Below are 16,957 nucleotides of genomic sequence, written 5' to 3'. Positions count from 1 at the left end.
AGGAATTAGGATTGAAACCGGTTAACAAACATGCAATAGCTTTAGTTTTTTTTCTTTGTGACTAGTAAATTTTGAAGTTTAAGATCTTAATTTGTTTATTTCATTAATAATATCTGGCCCCCAGGTAGATCGGATTATGTTTCCCTATAATGATTCTCAAATTATGTATTTTTGGTCATTTTTAGGTATCGAAACACTTGAAAAGTGTCTCCTATTAAAAATATGGTATGTTACAATTGAGAATTAAGTATATTTTCATCAAGTTCCTGCTCTCTATGTTGTCAAAAAGTTTTGAGCCTAAAGTTTTCTTTTGATTTTATGAAGAATAAGCGTCACTATAAAAGTGAAAATTAAGCTTTTTCATAAGGAAATTTATTTTTTGTTACCTCGATAACATGCCATCTTTTAAATAGGTAGCATTTTTCAAGTGTTCTCCTTCCCTAAAAACAGCCTAAATTATCTAATTTGAGAATCTATAATTTTAAAGAAATTGTAAGGGATCTTGATCCGAGTAGATCGGAATCCCTTATTAATTGGTTGTTCGAATTGCACGCAATTTAGATAACTACAAAGATGAATTGTGGGGTTCATGTTCCGATTATGTGCGCTCAGCGCTCTACAAAGATGGATTGTTGTGTTCAAATCTTGGTACTTATATGTTTATACCTAAAGAGATGTGTCAATTAAAAAGTTAGTTGATTTGGTAAAAAAAAAAAAAATTAAAAATATTTTTTGACTTTTTTTTTTTTTTTTTTTTAAATAAATCTCTATTTTATTTATTTATTTATTTTATTTTTATGCTCAATTATAAAGAAAGGAGAGGCCTAAGTGCCTAATTGTTTAGAGTCGGCGCCCTTTCGAGTTAATAAAATCCATACCAGTTTTTCTTAATTACAACGATAACTGTGCTTCCTGGCTCTGCTGCTGCCGTACCCACAAACTCCTGCCTCTACTGCGTACCCACAAACCCAAGAGAGGGACAGAGTAGTCGGCGATTGAAAACCTCAAGTGGGTCTGCTAATTCTGCGCCGCCGGTAAGTCAATCTCTTCATTTTCGGTATCATTCTTTGTGTTTTTGCCGGTATGGTAATATCGAAAGGGCCCGATGACTCCTCGTCGTTTCCGGCGGCCGTAACTCCGTTGGAGCGGCTTCCAACGTCCTCCAAATCGTTGTTGCGCCGGCGGTGCGGCGAGCACTATTTTTCTTTTCTAGAGCATGGTACTATTTTTCCTTTATTGTTCTACAAGCATTGCGTCTGTTTGGCTATTGATGCGTATTTTTTAGAATCGATTGTAAGGATAAGTTAATTTCTCAGTCTAATTCTTGCTATGTGATATTCCTTAGTTTGATTTTACAATTATGCTTGCTTGTATATATAATCCTATAATTGTTTCTAGATTTTCTTTTTGATTGGTAAGTAACGTGCTCACTTATAATGTGATTGTTAGCTCATAGAAGAAAGTACGTGAATTGTGAATACATTTTCCGTTGATGCAAATAGAGGCTTGCCCATTACTGAATTGTGAATTCGTGTTAAATGATAGCTTTAGGGTTGGTATTTGTTTTACTTATAAGAGCTTTCACAGCAAGCTCTCCATTTCGTTGTTTCGGCAAACTTTGGAGAAAATTCTCAAAAACGGTAGATTAACAAGCTCTCTATTCGTTCCTCAAATTTGGTTTTGTCAGAATCTCTCCCCAGATTTATCTAAAGAAAAGTTTTCGCCATTCCTTATTTCTCAATATAATATTTCCTCTCTCCCACGCTTCTCTCTCTCCTGCCCTCCTTGGGTTCTCTCATCTACAAACTAAAACTGTGGCCTTGCGGTAGTGGTGGTGCCGGAGGTGGTGGGATAGTCAACATATTTCCTCTCTCCCCTCCGGAGTCCGGTATTTTCCCCCTTTCCCTTCTCACTCTCTCACAGATTCTCTATGGGTATGTGCTGATTTTGAGGTTTGCTAGAGTTGGGTAATGTCGTTTTGATGTAAGTTATTAGATTGGGAATTTTTTTTCTGTGGATTGTGGAGCCTTGATTATACACCGAAAGGCAATATCATGCCCACTTAGCATTGTGTGCTTTAGTGGAAGGGGTGGTATTTACTAGGCAATAGACTTGCAGCTGATATACTGGGTGGTGAATTGTGAGTTCTTGAAGAGTAACAGAGGATTGTGGTTGATAAAACGTAAAGCTCTTAGTTTGGGTATAGTTATGAGATGAAATTCAGATATTACCATTTTCTTTTTGTTTTCCCATCTTTTCTGCCTTCAATTTACAATGGTACACCTGTTTCTGCTTATTTCTTTGTTAGTGTAGATGACAATAACAAAGAAATAGAGTTTGATTTCACCCTATAAGTTCCTTTCTTTTTCATTGAACTTTTTTATATGCTTTTTTATTTTTATTTTTCAGTGGTTAGGTATCATGGAGGTTGACGAGGAAAGCCCTACATCACCTCCTCCTGCAGAGGCTTCTGATTTGATCCCTGATAGTGAAAGTGTGCTTCCTGATGTTAATACTACTCCAGTACAGCCAATCCAGCCAATAGTTCCACCAGTGGCTGTGCCTCCTATTGCTCCAATTCCGACGATTCCTCCTCTCCCTGTACTACGCCCATTGGCACCTCTCCCCATCCGCCCTCCTGTTTTGAGACCGCCCATTACGCAAAATGGTGAGGTGAGAGCAAGTGACTCAGATTCAGACCATGATGACTCTGGCCCAACACGGACTACTTCAGGTCCAACTGGGGAATATGAGATATCAGAAGAGAGCAAACTGGTGAGAGAGCGGCAGGAAAAAGCAATTCAGGAGCTTATGATGAAGCGGCGTGCTAAAGCTCTCGCGGTGCCTACTAATGACATGGCTGTCCGGACTCGTCTTCGCAAGCTTGGTGAACCTATGACCCTTTTTGGAGAAAGAGAGATGGAAAGACGTGAGAGGTTGCGGACAATTATGGCAAAACTGGATGCTGAAGGGCAGTTGGAGAAGCTGATGAAAGCTCATGAAGAGGAAGAGGCTGCAGCTTCTGCTGCAAAAGCAGATGCTGAGGAAGAAATTGTTCAGTACCCATTTTATACAGAAGGCACGAAGGCTCTCTTGGATGCTAGAGTTCATATTGCAAAATACTCTCTTGTGAGGGCAGCTTTGCGTATTCAACGCGCACAGAGGAAAAGGGATGATCCAGATGAAGATATTGATGCAGAGATGGATTGGGTGCTGAGGCAGGCAGAGAATTTGACGCTTGATTGCAGTGAGATTGGAGATGATCGGCCACTTTCTGGTTGTTCATTCTCAAAGGATGGAAAACTGCTGGCTACCTGGTATCTCTTCTCTCTCTCTCTCTCTCTCTCTCTGCCCAAAAACATGCACAGAGAACCATAAACATGCCTACACAGATGTGCAACTTTATTAGTATGCGCTGATAGACGTTATGTCTTGCCCTTTCTTGTTAGAATCGTAAGTTTCAAAGGATCCCAATCCCAACTCATTTTCTGACTAAATTTCATTAACAGCCTCGTGCACAAACTTTTGATTAGTGTCTAAAATTGCACTAGTGGTTTTGAGTACAATTATTGCTTCACCCTCTGTTTAACTTATCATGGTGGGTTTCCTATAATGATATGAACGTGTACATGATGTTGAGTACTTTGTGTTAGCTGCATTCCCCCTCCCTGTTTTTGGGGTAAAGGAATACATGCTAGTAGAGGAAACTTAAATAAGAATTGAGTCTCCCTGCTTCCCAATTTAAATTTCTAATTAGGTGCTTCATTAGTAGTGAGCACGGATTTAAGGTTTTTTTGTTGTGATATTGAAGATTTATGTGCTTCTGATTACAATGCTACAGAAACTAACCAGATTTCTCAAATTGTCTGCTTCTATCAGCTCTTTGAGTGGAGCTGCTAAGTTGTGGAGCATGCCTCAAGTTACAAAGGTTTGTGCATTAAAAGGACACACAGAGCGCGCTACTGATGTTGCATTTTCTCCTTTTAAACATGACCATCTTGCTACTGCCTCTGCTGACCGAACTGCAAAGTTGTGGAACACTGAAGGATCTCTCTTAAGGACATTTGAGGGCCATCTGGATCGTCTTGCGCGGATTTCCTTCCATCCATCAGGGAAGTACCTGGGGACCACTAGCTTTGACAAGACATGGAGATTATGGGATGTAGAAACTGGTGAGGAGTTGCTTCTTCAAGAAGGTCACAGTAGGAGTGTCTATGGGATAGCCTTCCACCATGATGGATCACTGGCAGCATCTTGTGGACTGGATGCACTTGCTCGTGTTTGGGACCTTCGAACTGGCAGAAGTATTCTTGCATTGGAAGGCCATGTCAAGCCGGTGAGACTCGAAATTTCATCTGCTTTTTTTTTTTGTTCTTTGTGGCCCGTGCAGGGGGTAGGGGTTCCTATATAATTGTGATTATGTGCATGCATATTTAACTGAATCAATTACATGTATTTTCTCTTTTTTTTTTTCAGGTTCTGGGAGTTAGCTTCTCTCCTAATGGCTACCATTTAGCCACGGGGGGTGAAGACAATACTTGTCGTGTCTGGGATCTTAGGAAGAAAAAATCTTTGTATACTATACCGGCGCATTCCAACCTTATTTCAGAAGTAAAGTTTGAGGCTCAAGAAGGATATTTCTTGGTAACTGCCTCCTATGATATGACAGCTAAGGTGTGCATCCTTTCCGAACACCATGATTCTTACATAAAAATTGAAGTTTAACCTTTTATTTTCATTTTGTTTTTCTGGTTCCTTTCTTGTCTACATATGATTTCACCTTAGGTGTGTATATTTCAGATTTGGTCAGCCCGAGATTTTAAGCCTGTGAAGACACTGGCTGGACATGAAGCAAAAGTCACGTCTTTAGATATTGTTGGAGGTAAGTTCCTGACTATAGAAATGTTGCATATGCCAAGATTCTGATTTTGTTTCCTGTTTTCACTCATTTAAGCAAACTGAATATTTATGGATGGAGGGAAGTGGAGGTACCCCCTCCAATTACCTTCTATCTTCTAGTATTCAAGCAACTTTATTGCTTTTTCATTGGGATTAGTTTCTCTGATTTCCTTTTTCATTTTTCTCCCTCTTAGGCGCTCTCTTTTATACTCCCCGTGTATGTGGGTTGCGCCCCTCTGCGCTTTTGATTTATATCATTATTACTTATCTAAAAAAAATTCAAGCAACTTTATTGTAATGTAATTATATTGAACCTTTGCATGATTTATGTACATATATTTTGTTTGTTACCTCTTCTATCCTTGTATAGGAGCCAAAATTCTTATAATCATATTATATAAGTTGAAAAACTAGATCTGGTGCTTTTGTGGTCTCAACTTATATATAGGCCATTTAGACTCTACAAACTAGTAGGTTCTCAATAAATTAATACTGTAGATAAAACACTAAAGATGACTTTCCAACGCTGCAAATTTTTTTTTCTCTCTCCCCCTCCCCACGCCGCAGGTGGCCCTAACTTAAGCTTTTGGAACAAGTAGTGATTCTTTCCTTTATGTCTTGTTTTTTGCTACTTTGGGTGGTCCTTAACAGGAGTTGCAGGATCCTTCTTCTATTTCCTTTTTTCTTTTTGGTTAAGGTTGTGAGTTATATTCTAAAATATGTATTCCTTTTTTCTCCCCTTAAAGTTCAATGACGTATTCCTTGCAAACGTCAGAAACCCTTCCAGAATGCCAGCAATGAGGTCGTGCATGGTGTGCAACCTAGAAGCTGAGACATGTATTGGTGTCACAAGTAGAGATAGACAACACCAAGAAATAAGTTTGAAGATCCTTGAAACAGCATTGCGGTTTCTATTACCGCTATCACACCAATCATTTGAATTTGTGGCTGCAGATGCTGGCATGTTTTATTTTGCAAAATGTCATGGTATCATTTTGCTACCCTTAAATATTTTCTCTAGGGACAGACAACATCTTTAAGAAATAAAAGAGAAAAGACAGAAGAATAGAAGTTATGAAGAAAATGTTGTTCAATGCTCTCAATAGCCTTTTTATTTGGTTAGCAACTTTTTAAGGAACTTTAGGTTTAACTGTGTAACTTCTTTGCCGTACTGATTAGTAGTGTTGTTATATAAGCTAAGCTAGTATGGAAGCCATTTCTGGTCTGGCCTTTGTTAAAATGTAAAATGACACAATTCATAACTGGCAGTGCCATAATAACTATGCCTTTTAATTTGATAAACACAATCAAATGGAAACTGCAATTGCTTGGTGAGTTTTTATGTGGGGGTGTATGCAACTGTACAAACATGTGCACATGCACCATTCAAATATATATCAGCATGGTCTGGAACTTTTTGAATGTCTTACCTCAAACGCTGTATTATGTATGCGAATTTTTTTGTTGATATCTTATTTTCTGCTTTGACGTCTAATTATTGTTTTCTTTCAATGGCAGATGGGCATTACATAGCAACCGTTTCACATGATCGGACAATCAAGCTGTGGTCTAGCAGTAGCCATGAGAAGGAACAGGCTATGGATGTGGACTGTTGCTAAAGATGATAATTTTGTTTTCTTTACTCTCTCAAATTCAATCTGCTCTTCTTGAACCAAGATCTGACGCAAGCTGTGTTAGCTGGATATTCCAACAAGTATAAGATGTAACAAGTAAGAAATTTAAAAAGATGAGTTCTAAGAAGCTGAGAATGCTGCTAAGTTGTCGAGCATGCCTCAAGTACAAAAAGTTTCTACCAATGTTGCATTTTCTTGTGCTTAGCCATCTAGCAACTGCCTCAGCTGACTTGACTGCAAAGCTGTGGAATGCTTTGAAGGGTCTGTCCTGAAGAAAAGAGGGCCAGCCTGACTGTGACGACTATCATCCATCGGGGAAGACTTTGGGGTTGGGGTTTTCTGTACGAGTTTTTATTTTTTATGGTCAACGTGACGGACCATTGGCAGCATCCATCTTGTGGTCTTGTTGAGGCAGTTAAGACACTCGGTTCTTTTTCTTTTGGTTTTCCTTTAAATTAGTTTGAAGTAAATTCCACCTATCTAATCCATTAACATGATATTTTGGAGTTTAGAGTATGCGATTTTTACGTGCATTTTGAATACATGCATTTGAGCATGTGATTCTTTTGGAGGAAAACTTGGTTCTTTTCTTTTTTCCTAAAATCAGAATGTGACATTATTATGAATACGTACATTGTGTGTATGCATAGGGGTAAACTTACCTTGGTTTCTCACATTAAGTCCACTAGGAGATACATTTTTTTTTATTTTTTTTTATTTTATTTTTAAAGGATCCAATATTAAGATTAGGTAGATCATACTAATCTTCACAAAAAATCAGACAATTTTAATGAGTAAACAATTGGTCTAAATTTTCATTCACTACAACAATCTAATGAATTTTGAGCGGTTTTTGGTAATTAGGAATTAAGGTCATCATCTCCATTCAAACTTCTATACATTTGTCGTACGAGATGTATTCAATATTGAGTTCCTATTTCGTAATTGTTGACATGATAATTTCTCAGAGACCTAACGAAGCAAAGATTTCACCATACATGTAAGACTTGTTCTCTGAATCACATGTACATCAATGTCTTGTGGGCATGCATACGGTAATTCATGAAGGTACACTATCTCATTCGATTGAAGATAGCGTGGAATCGCCAATGGCCGACTCAAGCATTGCTGTTGTGTAGCAAATCAGTGAAGTGGTGGTTTATGCATTCATTCTCAACCACTATCTAAAATATTGATCATACAAACAAATAATTCTCAACAGGGTACACGCTAATCAGAAAACGATCCAATTTATTATTGGACCGACTTCTTTTTTAGGCTTCTAACAACCACAAATGTTCCAAAATTTGATCCTCTAGTCAATTGTTAATGCACCACAAACTTTGTCATAGCGAAGCACTACAAGATAGCATCCCTAGTCTTATGCAGGAGGTTGGCAGACTCCAAAATAACTATATAGAAAAAGCAACAGAGTTTCAGAACAATTGTGCAAATTTTGGATGTTAGAATATGTAAAGACTTACATTTCACATCACCTACAGCTGCATACACCCAAAAATAAAGAGGTCAAATTTTCTTCATATATTTTCAAAAAGAGATGCATCATTCATCGTCGTTAGTCCTTAAGTTTAAACCAGAACACTATATGAAGTAATCATCAATAATCATATAACAAAAGTGTGTTAGTGAAACAACAGAAATGTCAACAGTAACATGGTCTTTAACTGTCGTCACTTTCCAGCAAGAAAAATTCAGTCAATTTGTCCTCTCCTCTTGAAGGACCACGATATAAAAATAACTGTAAATTAATCTCACAAGTATAATGTCATTCAGCATGATCTCCAAAAATGTCAAAACTGCTAGGGATTTGTGTTTCGGGTGAAAGACTTACTCCAGTAATTTTGGTATTTTAATCACTCTCAACAACAGAGGGTCATATCTGCAACATACCCTAGCAAGTAAGCAAAATTCCCAGATGATAACTAATATAACCAGAAGATCATTTCTTTGATGTTGCCACCTCATTTGTACCAACCGGCAAGGAAATACCTCAGCACGAAACAGAGGCAGCATGCAATGGCCTGTGGAAAATAGATACAATTGCGCTTATGAGCCATATTCACAAATCAAATACCCATTCACACGCACACAAACATGCAAGGGATAACAGTGGACTGTCTCATGTGATGCATGCTTTAACAGCATGGAACCAGGTAAGAGTAACACCACGATCTGAAGAGTTCTCATTAGAAACATATAATGCTAAAAATCACCTGGAAAACAAGAAGAACGGTGCAAAGTGATTTTTCGGACATCCTTCCAAGTATTCTCAAAGTGAAATTAACAAGTGTCCCATCGTTTGTCCCAGTCAGTAGTCCACTCTTAGAATCGAACCTGATCAGTTAAAAAGATATGGCCAATATTACTGGAAAAAGTTTCACATACTCTTTGACAGTTTGTAGAGAATGAATCTAAAGGACACAGAAAGCTACCTAGGCAGGCGATGCCGTGGACATGGAATGAACCCAGAAAGCTGAGAAAAAAATAACACAAGTTAGATGCCTTGACCAGCAGAGTTCTAAATTATGCGCCTTATTTTTCCCTTTTTGGTGGGGTGTGGCAGCGAAAAGTTTATTAGACCAAACCTGGGGGAGTGATAAGAGGAAGTTCAAAACTTGAGGAGCAAAGAAAATCAGGAGTGTTTCACTGCAACAAAGATTTCAAAATGAAAAAGGAAAACCATTATTAGGCAAAATATTAGCATAGTGATACAAGTAATATTCAAGCTTACTATACTTGAATTTGATCATGTTGATTAACTCTACAAAACTGGCAGTGATCCAGCAGAAATGATAATGGGAGAAGAATGTAGGTTTAACTCAAAACTTATCAACGCAAAGTTTGAAATTCAAAATTCTAGATTGCATGTATGTTGGAAACAGGCTCAAAACTGATCCAGAACTATTCAGAAATGTCAAACCGATTTTTCCAACGAATGAACCATGATTTTTCCATGCAGAAACAAGTCCCCAATTATTTTTAGGACTCCTCTCAGACATAATTATTAAAAATCGTAATTAGACGGTCCATGCAGAAATTTCAGTATGATCTTTCTCACCAATTGCAGCTAAGGCAGAGTACCTAAGGTCCAATTCCTTAACCACAATTTTCTCTAACATGAATAAATATTTTAACTTCAAAGCCCCACTAAGTAGGAAGGGTCCTGGGAAACTGAGAGGAAAAGACATACTTGATGCTACTGAAGATATAAGTTATTAGTAGAAATTAAAAACTACCACCCACACTGTTTCTTAGTTTTTCTGTTTTTCCTACTACTGCATAATTTAAGATAAGAGAGCAACATCATGCTGGTGGAGAAAAACAAGAAAGAAAAAGAAAAAAGAGAGAAGACTCCAACTTTCTGAAGCACCTATAAGAGAATGTAAGTTAACACACCTAAAATGGCCTAAAATCCCGACTACAGCCATAGTCATCCCAGCAAAATAGGTGTAGGTATCTCCAACAAAAACTGAAGAAGGGTACCTATCATAAGCAAGTCAACAAAAAATGTCAAGACAAGTTACTTAAATTTGCAGGAAGAATGATCATAAGAGACTATGTAACAAGATGATGTATCACTACCAGTTAAAAGAAAGTAAAGCCAATGATGTCGCAAGTAACGGTTGAACTAAATAAATTGAGAATGCATGGGCCTGCTTTTGCTCAGGATCTGTGGATGCTCCAATTTGCATGATATTGTGTATCATAATCTGCAAATTGCTAAGATGTGTTATTTTCTCTAACAAAGTTAAAATCCAACTGTTTTACTAGCATTTATGCTTACAGCAGATGCAATGACAACAGTTTGTCCAACTTCAAGTCCATTCAAACCAGCATGGATATTTATAGAGTTTGTGCAGAAAACTGCCAAAAGCCCCATATATAGTTTATATATCCATCCTGTGACATCAGAAAAATATTGGTAAGACAGACTAGAAAAATAAATGACTAAACAATCAAAATAACAACCAGCATTTCAAATGTGGAGAACATTGGCAAAGTCAGGGAGAACCTGCTTAACCCAGTCAAGAAGTAATAGCACTCTTTTTTTGGCACCCACCCAGGGTGGTGGCTAAGCACTCATTAAACTCATGCACACAATGCATGTAATTTTAGAAGTTAAGTGCATAATCATGAATGTAATCAAGCAGTTTAGCAGTAGATTCTTTCATGCTGTCTCACAATTTACTTGTTGTCGCCCTTTAAGAGAGAGAGAGAGAGAATTGTGTCTCTCCAAATGACCATACCAGCCCATTCATAGAAGGACCGATCAACCAAATATGTATATATATTTTTTGATAAGTAATTTATATTCATTCAAAGAGCAAAGAGACACAACCGTAGTACACAAGGAGTATACAAGAGAACCCATAAATCATAGAAAAAGAACATAATTCTAAAAATTCAGAAAAATTAAAAACAGACAAATTATTGCATGCCACTCTCCATATATACGGGGATTGTAGCATTGTCTTCTTCATTTCTAGCAATCCATTCTCACGATCTTCAAAGCTCTTTTTGTTCCTCTCTCTCCAAAGACACCATATTAAACACAAGTCTAGTAAATATAATATTCCAATGATTCCAATGATTCCAAGAAAACACTTATTCTTTCAGTAATCACACTTTTCATGTGGCACACTTGCCATGTGCATCCCAATCATATTATTTTGCACAAGTACTTCAATATCAAAACACCAATCTACTATCATAATTGAGAAGAATTGTCCAATACTCTTCTTTTCCTAAATTCAATTCATTAAACATCCATTCTAATTGATTGTGTATTCTTTAAGGAATAGCCAAAACTAGGCTCATAGACAACCATAAACAATTTCCTTCAACAAAAATTAGCCCCACACTAAGAGTAGGATCATCAGTTAGATGGATGATTCTGGCATGCTTCCATATTTCAGCAAATTCTTCTGATATTGAATAATGAAGAATCTGATGCCTCATCCATTAGGAGGCCCCTTACATGTGTTTCAAACATCTTTAAAAAAAAAACGTGCTTCAAACTTATAATATAGTTGATACTATGCTTCTTGAGAAAGAACCTAATAACATTGACTGCATCCTTTCTTCTACATGCTAGTTTAAATTGATGGATCTACTTTGGATTCTAACATACTATGCAATTATGTCAAGGCTCATGTTTACTGATTCAATGAAATTCAGGATATATATTTCAATTACTAGCAGCAAGGCACATACTTCATGTTCTTTATTCCATGCTTGTGATTTTACCTGCCACTTACACACTTCTTAGATAAAAATATGTGAAATTTCCATTGAAATAATAACTTCAATCTTTTCCCCTGGCTAGGTACTAACCAAACTTTCTTCCTGAACCTGAATTTGTATAAATGTCAACATTTATATACCCACCAAAATTTGGAAGGACAACCCAAGATATTTACCACATAAAAAGAAAAGAAAAAAACTAAAGTTTGAAGATAAGTTGATGGCAATAGAGAGAGAGAGAGAGAGAGAGAGAGAGTAAATAACACAAACATTTAAATGGTATGTTTCTCTCTTTGTCATATTGTTTTTTCACATCAGAAATCATACCTAGATCAAGAATCTCTAGTCCAACATATGGAATAAGAGGTTTTGGTATAATAATTGTTGTATGCCCAGCATAGGCCATCAACAAAGGAAGAGCAGCAAATGATGGCAGTAGTAATTTCCTGCTCTTCACAAATCACAAGGAAGCACATAAGAAATACAATCCAGCACTAGTTCAAGAAGGATGCAATGAAATAAATGCTTAGGAAAAGGACAAAGATGACTGGATACTCACACTCTCCAAGGGGTATCAAGGACATCATCAACAAATCCAAGTAATGTCATGAAGCAGATGGATGCCAAAGCCGCATTGTACTCAACAAGCCACTGCATCATTGATGTGGTGAAAACATCAATTTTATTCTAGTTAAGGCCTTTCGCAACTTATTAAAAAGATGTTAGTAATAAGGACATGATGAGTTATGTTGAGCTTAAAATTAATCCAAGGAGTCCCAGTAAGCATAAAAATAAATAAAATCTTTGCACAAGTTTATGAAATATAATTTTTTTTCAAAAGACAACAAACTTACGTTTGAATCTGATGTGAAGTTAAAATACTGAAATAAGATGGCCAAGACCAAGAAAACAATCCCAACAACAATACCCAACGACTCAGGCCTGCAAAAATTACAAAATATTGTCATCAAGGATACTAAGAGAACTTACATGGATGCACTAAGATTCAAAGGAATATGAATAAATGGAGGAAAAAAACAGAAAAGAAAAAAGAAAAGAGACAAAAGAGAATACTAACAACATATACTCATAGCTTTGCTTGGACTTAGCATTTTTTTCCATGGCAAACTCGCTCCTATGGTTTACAAGACCTCAGAATCACAAATTGATTGATTACTTACAACATATACTCATAGCTTTGCTTGGAACTTAGCATTTTTTTCCATGGCAAACTCGCTCCTATGGTTTACAAGACCTCAGAATCACAAATTGATTGATTACTTAAGATCAGTTAAAGTTTATACTTGCAACTCCCCATACTATAAATAGCTGAAAACAGAATTATAATTGTCCACTCATAAACTCTTCTTTCCCAGTTGTTGGACCATTTGCAAGCACCGTCAAACTGAAACTGTGCAGCTAATTCATTGAAAAAAAAAAAGAAAGAATGAAACTGTGCAGCTCAGGTTTTCAGCTATCGTTTAATGAAAGAGAAATTAGAGAATGTATCAAACCAAAAAGGAGAAGAAAAGCATGAACACAAGTTCGATTTTAGGATAATTACAAAAAATTAATGAACTCACGCACACACATTAAGTCAAACTCGGAACAAGGGTGAGGCATCTCATATAATTTCCAATAAACAAACAGTCTTAAAATGTTAAGATGAAAACAAAATTTGAACAAACCATTACTGTCAATTAAAAATAACTTTAAACAAAGAGGACAAACAAAATCACACTTTTATTTAACGAAGGCAACGAAAATTGAGAATCCAACAGAAACCCAGTTCATAAATTCGACAAAAAGGAAAATCTAACAGAAACAAGTCCACAAATTCAACGAAAAACTAGTTTAACACATACCTAGTTGACAAATTCAATCAAAAACCAAATCTACCACACACCCAGCTGACAAATTGAACTTAAAACCAAAATCTAACACATACCCAGATCATAATTCAATCAAAAACCACACGCAAACAACAGGAAAGACAACAAAAAAAGATACACTCACACTCTGAGAGTGCCTCCAGGGGTACCCTTCTTGTTGATATCGTAGCCAAAGAGATTGCGCCTGATGACGTATCTGGAAGCCACGGGGATCAACTTAAGAGTGACGAAGAATCCCACGATGCTGAGCCCCGCATTTATGAGAATCGGCCTCTTTAGGTCCTGGTCGATCTTGTAGTGGTGGAAGATGAGGTACAAGTATGGACCCAATAGTAAGAGCGAGAGTTTCACAATGAAGCCGGACTTCACCTTTAGTGGCGCAGTGGGAGGCTCGGCTGGCGTGGGGTCTTGGGATTTCGGTTTCTCTTGGGGTTTGGGTTCTGTCGATGCGTCTGCCGAAGCTCTCTTGCGAGCTGCCATGGTGCTCTTTCTCTCTCTCTCTCTCTCTCTCTGTGAAAGATTACTGTTTGTAGCTATTGGTCTTTTCCATTTCCAAAACTTTTTGGACACGGTCAGAATTAGAAGTTTTCTTCTTCTCTTGCATTGTCGTCATTTGGGCGAATCATATCTTGCCATGTCCTCCATTGGATGGGTCCCAAGTTCAATTCCTGCCACATCAGCAATCTGTCTTTTGTTTTTTTTTTTTCTTCCGACCTAAGTTCTCATAAAAATATTTTTAAGATTTTTCCCGCAGGAAAGCTAAATCCAACCTTTTACTTCAAGCGACATGTATTCAATTTAGCTCCACCAACTCACAACTGTGTTATTTGGATACACAAAATTATAGATAGCGTTTTCTATCAAATTATGTTGGAAGAATTTCATTAAACTTAATATATAAAAATAGCATATGTCTGTTTGCATATGAGATGTACATACATTTTAAAATAACATGTGAGAATTACATATTTTTTAATCAATTTTGTTATTGCTATTAAAAATGCATGTACTTCTCACATGCAAATGAATACATGGCATTTCTATAGACAGAGTTGAACGAAGTTCTTCTAACCTAATTTCGAGGATTACTTTGTCCCAAAATTATCATAAATGAATAGTAGTAGTAATAATAATAATAATAATAACAACTTATCTTTAAAAAAATCTTTGAAATAGGAGTAGCCGAACCACCCCATATACTGTCAAGTATCAATTAACTTGTCAAAATGGAAGACAGAAAAGGGGGTTGGTTTATCATAAATGAATAGTATGATGATTTACACTTTATGCACTCCAATATGTGTTACCCTTATCACTTTTTTTAAACCAACAATTTCTTTCAAAATACTATTTAAATGGAGGCTTTAATCTAGTAATGTGTTATGAATATTGTATTATACCTCTTTTTCTCTTTTCTTTTGATTCTTAAACTAGGACAATGATACCTCTCCACTTGTTCTTTTATGTAAGTTTTTTTTTTTTCATATAGTAGAGTTTTACGAGGAGTCACATATTACTTGTGTTAAAATAAATAAATAAAACTTTTGTAAAACCTCATGCTCCTAACAAAAGACGTTATTTGAACGAAGAGTTATTTTACTAGAATGTTTTTATATTTCCAAAAGTTACTAATCTTAAAAATATAGATATCTTTTTGGATAAGAACTTTTTTAAAAAATGAATCAACACACAAGCTAGAATATTTAAATTTCTTCAAGCTTCTCAAGCTATTCAATAGTATAGTGATTCAAGGATTTAATCCCAATAAATAGTTTTTGTAATTGACCTCCAAATTTGAGAATGTTTAGAGTGGGAGAAAGACGATGACTAGGAAAAGTATGGCAAAACTTATGCTAGTGATGATGGAGTTGATTATTTTCATAATACTCAAAGTTCATGCTAATGACCATACCCTTCTCTCTTCCACTCCCACTCCCCTACCAACGAGCCTTCATCTCTTCCAACTTGATAATGAGGGCATGACTCATATCTATCGTTGCCTTGGAAGCACAATTGAAGAATGGAAAAAAGGACAGTTGACGAAGGTGTCTATCGGTAATTTTCTTTTTGAATGCCTTTTTAAGGACCCAATACATCGTAAAGATCTTCCCATGAAACTTGATGAAATTAAGTTGGAGTGCATGTATTATTGTCGCTTGGAATTTGAAACTAATTACCTCCAGTATATAGCATGTTTGGTAAACCAATATGAAGAGCTTATCAAGAAGGATTAAGTGTCTATATCAAGAGAACTCGTTTTACAAAATATCTTTTCCCCTCTCTCCTCTTACTGAAGACAACCTCTCCTTTCCGGCAGCCTATGGGGGAGGGAGCTACGGCTCCCTCCTTCCCTTCCTTTTTCCTTTCTTCTCCTCTGTTAATTTCTGCTACTTTTTGCACCTCTTTGGAGGTCCTATCCACCTCTTTGGAAGTCCTATCCGCCTCTTTGGAAGCCATATCCGCATCTTCGGAGGACTTACCTTTGTCAAGCAACTCCATCAGCCCATTCAGCCGCTCGGTTTCAGCCTCCAACCGTTGTCCTCAGCCTCGGATCTGCTACCTTTCTAAAGATTTTGGATTTGATTTTTTAAACATTAGATCTGTCATTTTCAGGAAGCCATATCCATAGAAGTCTTCGTCCGGCCACCACAAGACGGTACATGGCCCCCATACGCCCGATAGTAGATCTTACTCGTGGGAGCATGAACACCACGCGCCGCCGTGCTGCGGCTTCCTTCGTCCCTTCTCTCGGTTGTCGGCTGTTTTCGCCACTGATGTTGCTTTTTTTTCTTTTTCTTTTTTTTTCTGCTTTTTGTCTTATTTTCCTGTTTGTATTTACTGTATTCTGTTATGGTGTGGCCGATTGTTGGTGACCCAAATATGGCCTTTTGCATCGCAGGTTTTGTTTTGCTTGCAAAGATTTCTACGAATTTCTTTGTTTTGCCTTTGATAGCAGCCCTTTGTGGCTGCATTGGTACTCTTATAGGGCCGGGTCATTTTTTTGACCCATTCCCTCTTGTTACTTTGCTTGGTTTTCATTTTTCTTGTATTTGCTTTGCAATTTGGTTTGGTTTGGGCTGTTGTTTGGATTGGCTACCCTCCTTGTAATTTCCCTTTCCCTTTTCCCTTATTTGCTTTAAAAAGAAAAAAAAGAAAAAAAAAAAAAAGAAAAAGGGTGTCTATATCAAAAATCGATGAGCTCCTAGTTTGACAAAAGTTTCCCACTACTTCTCGAGCTCTGGCTTCATAGTAGAAATGCACACTTAA

General features: G+C 36.9%; 2 protein-coding genes across 4 annotated transcripts; one reads left to right on the top strand and one right to left on the bottom strand.

Annotated features, from left to right (window-relative positions):
* The first annotated feature begins 846 nt into the window (after positions 1-846).
* Positions 847-7,044, top strand: LIS (WD-40 repeat family protein / small nuclear ribonucleoprotein Prp4p-like protein). Its single transcript, XM_059571940.2, has 6 exons — positions 847-1,034; positions 2,410-3,317; positions 3,880-4,336; positions 4,477-4,674; positions 4,801-4,882; positions 6,418-7,044. The coding sequence occupies exons 2-6, from the start codon at positions 2,422-2,424 to the stop codon at positions 6,516-6,518; spliced, it is 1,734 nt and encodes a 577-aa protein (XP_059427923.2). The 5' UTR covers positions 847-1,034; positions 2,410-2,421; the 3' UTR covers positions 6,519-7,044.
* A 670-nt stretch (positions 7,045-7,714) lies between these two features.
* On the bottom strand, positions 7,715-14,248 carry LOC132191815 (uncharacterized). Of its 3 annotated transcripts, XR_015909367.1 has the most exons (13): positions 13,815-14,248; positions 12,653-12,740; positions 12,358-12,449; positions 12,126-12,244; positions 10,339-10,454; positions 10,137-10,264; positions 9,951-10,037; positions 9,140-9,200; positions 8,987-9,027; positions 8,768-8,888; positions 8,386-8,575; positions 8,018-8,035; positions 7,715-7,945 (listed from the first exon to the last, which is right to left on the bottom strand). XR_015909367.1 is itself a non-coding variant. In XM_059606921.2 (11 exons), exons 1-11 carry the CDS (start codon positions 14,168-14,170, stop codon positions 8,516-8,518), a joined length of 1,269 nt encoding a protein of 422 aa, XP_059462904.2. In that variant the 5' UTR covers positions 14,171-14,248; the 3' UTR covers positions 8,141-8,515. The 3 variants fall into 3 exon arrangements, 1 of the variants encoding a protein (XP_059462904.2); XR_009441299.2 differs by lacking the exon at positions 8,018-8,035; XM_059606921.2 differs by lacking the exons at positions 7,715-7,945; positions 8,018-8,035 and having other exon boundaries at positions 8,141-8,575.
* Between the last annotated feature and the right edge of the window lie 2,709 nt (positions 14,249-16,957).

Source organism: Corylus avellana, chromosome 10 (genome assembly GCF_965113065.1).
Source record: "Corylus avellana chromosome 10, dhCorAvel1.hap1.2, whole genome shotgun sequence".
Taxonomy (NCBI): Eukaryota; Viridiplantae; Streptophyta; class Magnoliopsida; order Fagales; family Betulaceae; genus Corylus; species Corylus avellana.
Note: the sequence above shows the minus strand (reverse complement) of the source record. Positions and strands in the feature narration are given on the sequence as shown.

Bases quoted from the DNA above. Each gene is read 5' to 3' on its own strand.
- LIS (XM_059571940.2), top strand. From the start codon at position 2,422: ATGGAGGTTGACGAGGAAAGCCCTACATCACCTCCTCCTGCAGAGGCT. The intron at 4,337-4,476 runs GTGAGACTCGAA...TTTTTTTTTCAG, and splicing joins TGGAAGGCCATGTCAAGCCG to GTTCTGGGAGTTAGCTTCTC. The intron at 4,675-4,800 runs GTGTGCATCCTT...TGTATATTTCAG, and splicing joins CCTATGATATGACAGCTAAG to ATTTGGTCAGCCCGAGATTT.
- LOC132191815 (XM_059606921.2), bottom strand. From the start codon at position 14,170: ATGGCAGCTCGCAAGAGAGCTTCGGCAGACGCATCGACAGAACCCAAA. The intron at 10,455-12,125 runs GTATGATTTCTG...CTGATGTCACAG, and splicing joins ACTAGAGATTCTTGATCTAG to GATGGATATATAAACTATAT. The intron at 10,265-10,338 runs GTAAGCATAAAT...AGCAATTTGCAG, and splicing joins CTGTTGTCATTGCATCTGCT to ATTATGATACACAATATCAT.